General features: G+C 43.1%; 1 protein-coding gene across 2 annotated transcripts in view; it reads right to left on the bottom strand.

The window, feature by feature from the left end:
* The window catches only part of LYN (LYN proto-oncogene, Src family tyrosine kinase), a 66,532-nt gene that overhangs the window by 55,640 nt on the left and 3,523 nt on the right, over nucleotides 1-7,369 (bottom strand). For both annotated transcript variants that reach the window (XM_004697564.2, XM_004697563.2), the window contains exons 2-7: nucleotides 6,741-6,786; nucleotides 6,081-6,186; nucleotides 4,022-4,120; nucleotides 3,791-3,894; nucleotides 2,938-3,087; nucleotides 794-946 (exon numbers count right to left, since the gene is read on the bottom strand). In XM_004697564.2, coding sequence (XP_004697621.1) covers nucleotides 794-946; nucleotides 2,938-3,087; nucleotides 3,791-3,894; nucleotides 4,022-4,120; nucleotides 6,081-6,186; nucleotides 6,741-6,786 — 658 coding nt within the window. The remainder of the gene's footprint in view (nucleotides 1-793; nucleotides 947-2,937; nucleotides 3,088-3,790; nucleotides 3,895-4,021; nucleotides 4,121-6,080; nucleotides 6,187-6,740; nucleotides 6,787-7,369) is intronic.

The raw sequence follows: 7,369 nt of genomic DNA, 5'->3' as shown, positions 1-7,369 counted from the left end.
TAAGAGCTGTAGGAGCCCCCAATTAAAAAAAAAAAAAAAAAGACAGTTGAGCATAGCACCGCCCTAAAGAAAACCAGTACTACAATCTTTGTGCACTGCTTTTGCCAACAAAAGAAGCCAATACTTACACTGAGGAGTGGTTCACTAATGGTTGGAGCTCTTAACATTTATAAGAATTTTCTTGGCAGCCCTCATATTGTAATAAATATGAAGCTTCCTCTTAATCCTAGTGCACCTTTTAAGTGGAGGCGGGTCTTAAACGCCAGGGCACCATTCCAAGAGATGGAAGTCAATGTTCTGCAGTTGTTCGTATGTGTCCGAGAATGAGGTAAGGGGAGAACGATAAGAGAGGACACAGGACCACGAGGATAAACCCCCCTCCATGGTAGTGCAGTGGGTTATGTGATGGGCTGCTAACTCCAAGGTCAGTAGTCTGAACATATAGCTGTTTCAGAGGAGAACAATGAGGCTGTCTGCTCCTGAAAAGACTGACTACTTTGGAAACCCTATATAGCATCACCATGACTCAGAATTCACCGGATGGCAGTGGGCTTGGTTTTGGCTAGTCCTCTCCTTAAAAATGTTCACTCTAAACGCCACAAGGGAAGGGAATAGTCAAAGCACTTTGGCTTGTGAAATACATTTGTAGGTCAGGTGTTGTACAGAAAGAAGCAGAAGAAGTGATGATTCCGATCCATTCAGTACTGGGGAGAAAATGGGCAGAAATAGGCCTATGCCCTTTATTCTCCTGTTGCTGCCTCCAAAGCAGACATCCTTACAGGGCCACACTCACCCATCCAGACTTCTCCAAACTGGCCAGCGCCCAGCCTCTTCACCAACTTAATGGACTCCCGTGGAATCTCCCAGGCATCTTTATCCCATGGTTTCTGTGGTCTAGGACTAATGCAGGCCTTCTCCAATCTTCTGCACAAGCCATCAGATTGTTCTAGTGTGGAAGGGAAAATGAAGGTTAACACATAGCTTGAAATAGAACAAAAAGTACTGTTTTTTAATTTTACCAGTCTATAGAGACACATTTGGATAGCTAATCTTATCATTTCCACCCTGCGACAGTCTGTGAACCTACAATGCCTCTGGGTATCTTTTACCTAACTTAAACTTCTTCAATGAAAAGACAGTTTAAAATGCACAATAAGGCCAACTTTTAGAAGTGCTAATGCAAGGGAATCCCTTGGTGGAGCAAATGGCTAAGTGCTCACCTGGTATCTTAAAGGCTGGCAATTCGAACCTACTGAGCGATGCCTAAAAAGAAAGGCCTGGCATCAGATAAAATAGCCTCTGGGGCCTGAAAGCCTTGTCTCCAGCAAGCAGCCATCCAAGTGAGATGTCAACTAAGTGCACGTGGAAGAAGCACGCCACCCTCAGTGACGGAAAGACTGTGAATCATATAATCTGAAGTCAAAGGAGGGACTAGTATCAGAGCCTGAATTGGGAGAAGCTGGCTTGCAGAAGGCTCTGGTTGACATTGGGAGCCCAAGGAACATTTTTGGAAGTATATAAGGAACAAGCCTCCGCTGATCTCCCTTTAGCATAACAGAGGGATGGGAGGAAAGTGGTCATTAAGCAGAGTGCCCTGAGAGATGACGATAGAAGATCAGAAGGGTAAACCTGACTCGAACGGAGAAAACCTTGTCCGTTGATGCCCGCTCCAGAGCACCTTGGACCTGATCTGGTTTTCAACATTTTCTGTATTTTGTTTGTTTGTTCGTATTGGGGTTTATCTCAGATGTGTTGTGTCATTGGGGGTCACCCTCTTAAATTTTTGAGATATGCTTTTCAGTTTTTCAGTATATGAAACCCAAGGTTAATAAACCTATAGGGACAGCAAGTACAATTAGGGTCTGAGTGGTGGGGGTGGGGGTGGGGGGACAGTAGTGGTGGTGGTGGAGGTGTAAAAGGGAGCTGATGCCAAGGAGTTCAAGAAGGAAAAGAATGTTTTGAAATTGATGGCGGTAGCAATTGTACCATACTGCTTGATGTGATTGAACTATGGCATGATGCGATATCTGTATTAGCTCCCGGTAAAATGGTTGCGTGGGGCAGGATGTGGGGGAGAAGAATGAAAATAGGAAATGCCTGAGAGCCTGCTGCCAAATGGTCATAGCTTTGACAATCCTGTGGAACAGGGTTTCCCACTCTGTTCTGCAAGGGATCACCGTGAGTGGAAACTGATCTCACAGCACCCGGTTGAATTGGTTTATGACAGAAAAGCTATGAAGTGAACAATCAAAGACCATATAGCTTTGTTTGCTGTATCCATGCCAGTTCCAGAAGGCACAACAGCAGGGACTTAGCCTGGGCACTAAGATACCTGGCCCCCAGGACAAGAGCAGAATCCAATAAGTGCCCAACACATGTGCTGAAGGGGTAAATGAGTGGCAGAGGGTTTGAGAGGAACCCACACATTCTGGGGCACCATCACGCTCTCTGCAGGTCGATGACCCAATTTTACATAAGCATGTAAGGCTCATTCCTTGAAAGCAAGTGGTAGAAATAAGCAGTACCAATAGTTGCCTACTGCTACCAATTTCAACCACACGGGGAATGAATCCAAAGACGAGTCAGCCTACCAGAGTGTTATCTGACTGTTAATTCTCCAACAGCATGAATTGGATGGGAAGGCCTGGGATCATTATTCTCAAGGGTCAAATCTTACTTCTATTTAAGAGGAAATCATGTTGCAGTTTTATCAACATGTAATGGCTTCAACATAGTGCCGCACGTCGCTATGATTAGTTGCCATTGAAGTCAGCTCTGGTCATGACACTCTTATGTACAAAAAGAACAAAAAATTGCCTATCTAGTCCTGCATGGTTCTCGTGATCACTGGCAATGTGTGGGCTCAGTGCTGCTGCTAGTATGCCCTTATCATAATAAATGCATCTTATTTTGACATAACCAGAAGTTTTTACTTACTCTGATAATGCTTAATCATGTCACTGATACTGGAGAAAGTGATTCGTGGAGAGATATAATAACCTCCATTGTCCAGACTTCTAATTTTGTAGTGCTTAATAACATCACCTTGCATAGGGTCATAATCCCGGACAGACAGAGAGAAACTTCCTGCAAGAGAAAGAGTTTAAGTAAAACTTACTTATATTTCTTTTTTTTTTAAATCCTTTTATTAGGGGCTCATACAACTCTTATCACAATCCATACATACATCAATTGTGTAAAGCACATTTGTACATTCATTGCCCTACTTATATTTCTTACAAGAGAAATCTGCATTATACAGTATGGTGCTAGACAGCTTGCAAAACACCTAAGCACAAAAAACATATAAATTAAGTATATATAAAGGGGCTTACAAATTCTTGAGAGAATTCTATTATCTTTTAATTCAATTGTGTCCATGAACTCTTTGAATCCTTCTATGTAATACATGATTTTTTAACTTCCAGAAAAATTCTAGTTGACAAGTGGAGTTAGCAGTTTTGTTTTCTAAGCAGCTTGCCAACATGCCATTTCCTGTCTTTATTTTATTTTTAATTATTTAGTCATCCATAAGGTTGTTTTGATTTTCTTTCTCCTACAATGCAGGATTTATTCTACATAACAATGCAAGCGGCTCAACAAACGTAAAAGAATGGTATGAAATGCCACAATTCGGCCTGCTTTCTATGTTACTTTCAGTGTAATACACAAGCTCTGAAAACTTTCATGACCAGAACAGAACATATTCTTTATTGGAGTAATTCTAGAACTGGTTCTGAGCAGGACTTTCTAAAGAGCATTCCATAAGATGCCTTGCACGATTTCCTACCTTTCAACGTCTCACTTTCTCTGATAAGAAAGGCTCCCGCACTATTTCCTGGAGCCAAGAGCTGCCGTTCGGCATCTTTCCTGGTTATATCCTTGAAAAACCACCTGCAAAGACATTTTTTACACTTGATTAGTCTGATGTTCCAGGGGAGGGAAGGAGGAAGAATCCACGTGACATCCAAATGTCTTCAGAGCAGACAATCCTTTGGAGAGGACAGAATTGAGAACTCACTCTTCTGTCTCTAACGTGTTGACTTTGGCTACGTAATTGCTGGGGATGAAGCCTTCTCGCTTGGTTGAAAGGGATTTTGCTTTCCACCACTCTCCATGCCTGAAATAGAAACACACATGAAAAGGTATTTATAACCAGCACTCAAGAGTTACAATAGCTATTGTCTTAAAGTTTATGTTTGTTTGAGGGCATGGAGGGGAAGGTGGGGTAGATCCCTGGAAATTCAGAGTCCACAGGAAAATACTCCTCTTGCCAAAATAAGAATGCTTAGAGACTTAAGTAAATGAGAACAGTCTTGCAATTTAAGTATGGTTCAGTGTGCTTAGTGCGACATAAAGTAAAAGTTGGTAGAAATGGTTCCTATCTTCTAGAAGCGAGACATTTGCAATTTCTTTCAGTGTGTCTAAGAAATAGTTTTGTATCCATGCAGAAATGGAAAGGAAATCATGGGTCATAATTTAAGGGTTATAAACTCCTTTGTTAAAACACCCTGTTTCCAAAGAAAGCTGAAGAAGAAGAAATAAAAGAAAAACCATGAGAGGTGCATCCCCATGGTCTAGCCCTCAAAAGAGGCCAAGGAGACGGTGGTGGGGATCAGCAGTGGACGGCGCGGTTGGGTCAGTGAGCAAAGCAGCAATGGAATGGGTCCCAGGAGGCTCCACTACATTCCTCTTTGAATTCTCACAGATGGTTCTTACCTACCAGGCATGCAGGAGAGTTGCAACTACCATTAAGCTCTCCAGGGATTCTTCATGGCAACATCATGTGTATTGGAATAGAGCTGTGTTTCGTTGGGCTAGTCAGTGGCTGCTTTTAGAACCGTAGATGTCAGGTCTTTCTTTTGGGGAGCCTCCGGGTGAACCAAAGCTGAAACCCTGTATCCACCAGCGATGCAAGTCCACTGTCTACACTTAGCTGCTGCTATTAGGTACTTTCGAGTCAATTCCGACCTACAGCGGCCCTCTGAGAGAGCCTCCTCGCCTGCAGTCTTTAGAGCAGAGCCTTTACAGAGGTGCAGGGGTTAAAGCACTGCTAACCAACAGCCTGGGGACCCTTCCGGGGCAGTTCTATTCTGCCCTATAAGGGCACCAGGAGTCAGAATAGACTTAATGACTACGGATTTAAGGAAAAAAATGTGGGTAATCTTTGGGAGGCATGTTGACAGCTTTCTCTCGCAGAGGCACTGGCAGGTTCTAACAGCTCACGTATAGATTAGTAGTTGAGCACGTACCTATCAGGCTAGCAGGGCTCCTTGGCACTTAGCTATTGCCTACTGTATGCCAGGAAGTCTTACATTTATATGTGTATCTTTGTACATTTAATCTTAATTTAGGCTTACATGAATGCTCAATCTTCAAACTACACAGCTCTTAGACCTCCGCACCTTATACTTTGTGAGCAGGCGCCCCTCCTCTTGTCCTATTGGACAGGCTAAGATGACAACTTATGCAGAAAAAAAAGCATGAAAACATTTGCCATTCCTGATGTCGAGTCCTCTTTTGACCCCATGGTGGGGCAATAGCCAGGTGTCTGAGTGAGCAAGGACGATGGTGGTGGGGGTGAAGTGTGCTTGTGTCAAGGAGATGACATCATCATGGCATTACAGAAAGGCTGTGATTGCTAAGAGGGGCTTGACCATGACCGTCACACACCAAACCAAGTTGAGTCTCTAAACCCAATTTGAATGTCAGCAAAATAACAAAATAAAAATGGCACTTGATCTTTTTGAAGGAATCGTTTAGATTTTGAAATGCAAAATCCACCCAGAAAGACCCCAAACTCTTTAAGGGCAACAGCCAAATAAACAAAGAAACCTTCAAAGCGAAGCTTCCAGAGAGAGTTCACAGCCAGATTTAAAAGGAACATTCCTTTGACCCTATCCTTTCACTCTCTGTGTTCTAGTGGCAACCAGGGTCAGGAGGCTGTATGGCCATGGCCAGAGGGGGTCTGGCCATCCCTATTTTCCTGGAAGCTAAATGTGGGGAGCCAGGGAGTCGACAGGACACCAGCAGCCCAAGAAATAAAGTGGGATTGCAGCAGGGTACTCGAGTGTACTCACTCCTCTAAGACTTTCATTTTCTCTCCTTTCTTGAAGGACAAGTCGTCTGGGTGGATGCCATCATAGGGGTACAAGGCCACCACAATGTCTCCTTGCTCCTCTGGATCTAAAACAAAAATCACAGCCAAGACTTTTAAGAATCCATCAGCAGTTACACTTCAATGAATCATCATTAGGCCGAAAGAGCAAGACAAAGCACTAAGCAAGGGAGGGCGGTTAGAATGATAGCGCAGTTCCTCCCCCAGGGAGCTGATGCCTACTCACCCACAGAATGCAAGTTACTGCACATGTTGTGCACAACATTTGCTAGCTCAAAACACTAAACAAACAAAAACTCACTGCCATCGAGTCAATTCTGACTCATAGCAACCCTGCAGGACAGGGTAGAAGTGACCCTGGGGGTTTCCAAGACTGCAAATCTCTATGGGAGTAGACAGCCTCATCTTTCTCCCGTGGAGTGGCTGGTAGTTTTGAACTGCTGACCTGGTGGTTAGCAGCCCTATGTATATGTATGTCACCAGGACTCCCCTCAAAACACAAGAGCCAACAAATATAAATAATTCCAGTTCTATATTTTAAAAAGGTAAATATCCAGAAGAACTAGTTTATAGAAACTCTACCAAAAGAAACAAAAAGAAGTATATTGCTATGAAAACATACCTTTAGTTTGAAACCTTTGTCCTGGCAAAAGCTGAGATTCTGGAACCTATGAGAGAATATTTGTTAGAAAAAAATGTACAGTTAGCTTTGCTTACTCATATCATTTTTCTAACAGTAACGAATGAGGTTTGGCCTGACTAGTTGATTATGTTGGGGAGAAGAGGAACACAGAGAGAACTAGGCAGGTCATGATACACACAGCTCAGATAGACCCAGTTCTTTATTCTGAAAGCTGCATTTGCTGATGATGGTAGCAAGGGACCTGGACTCTGGGCAGAGGTGTTAGATGTGGACCTAATTAAAATTTCCCCTTCTTACTTGGTAAGAGAAGCCTAATATTATTGGGGAAGCAATTTCCCAGGTGACTCCATTTTCAATTTTCCTAGTCTCTCATGCACATAGGAAACAGCCCTTGTGATGTAAGAGGTTAAATGATGGATTAACAAAATGGTCAGCAGACTGAACCTAGCAGACATTCCGAGGGAGAAAGAGATAGCAGTAGACAGATTCACAGTCTTAGGAGACTCCATGTAGCAGCGCAGTTTTGCTCTGTCTGGTAGGTCTCTCTGAGTCAGAAAAGGTTCATGGGCTGTTATTTTACTTTTTATTTTAATGCACAAATAAACAGA

The sequence above is a fragment of the Echinops telfairi genome, unplaced genomic scaffold, assembly GCF_000313985.2.
Source record: "Echinops telfairi isolate 266 unplaced genomic scaffold, ASM31398v2 ScPeMD7_1;HRSCAF=3_0, whole genome shotgun sequence".
NCBI lineage: Eukaryota > Metazoa > Chordata > Mammalia > Afrosoricida > Tenrecidae > Echinops > Echinops telfairi.
The sequence above is the reverse complement of the archived record's forward strand: the minus strand, read 5'-3'. Positions and strand labels throughout refer to the sequence as shown.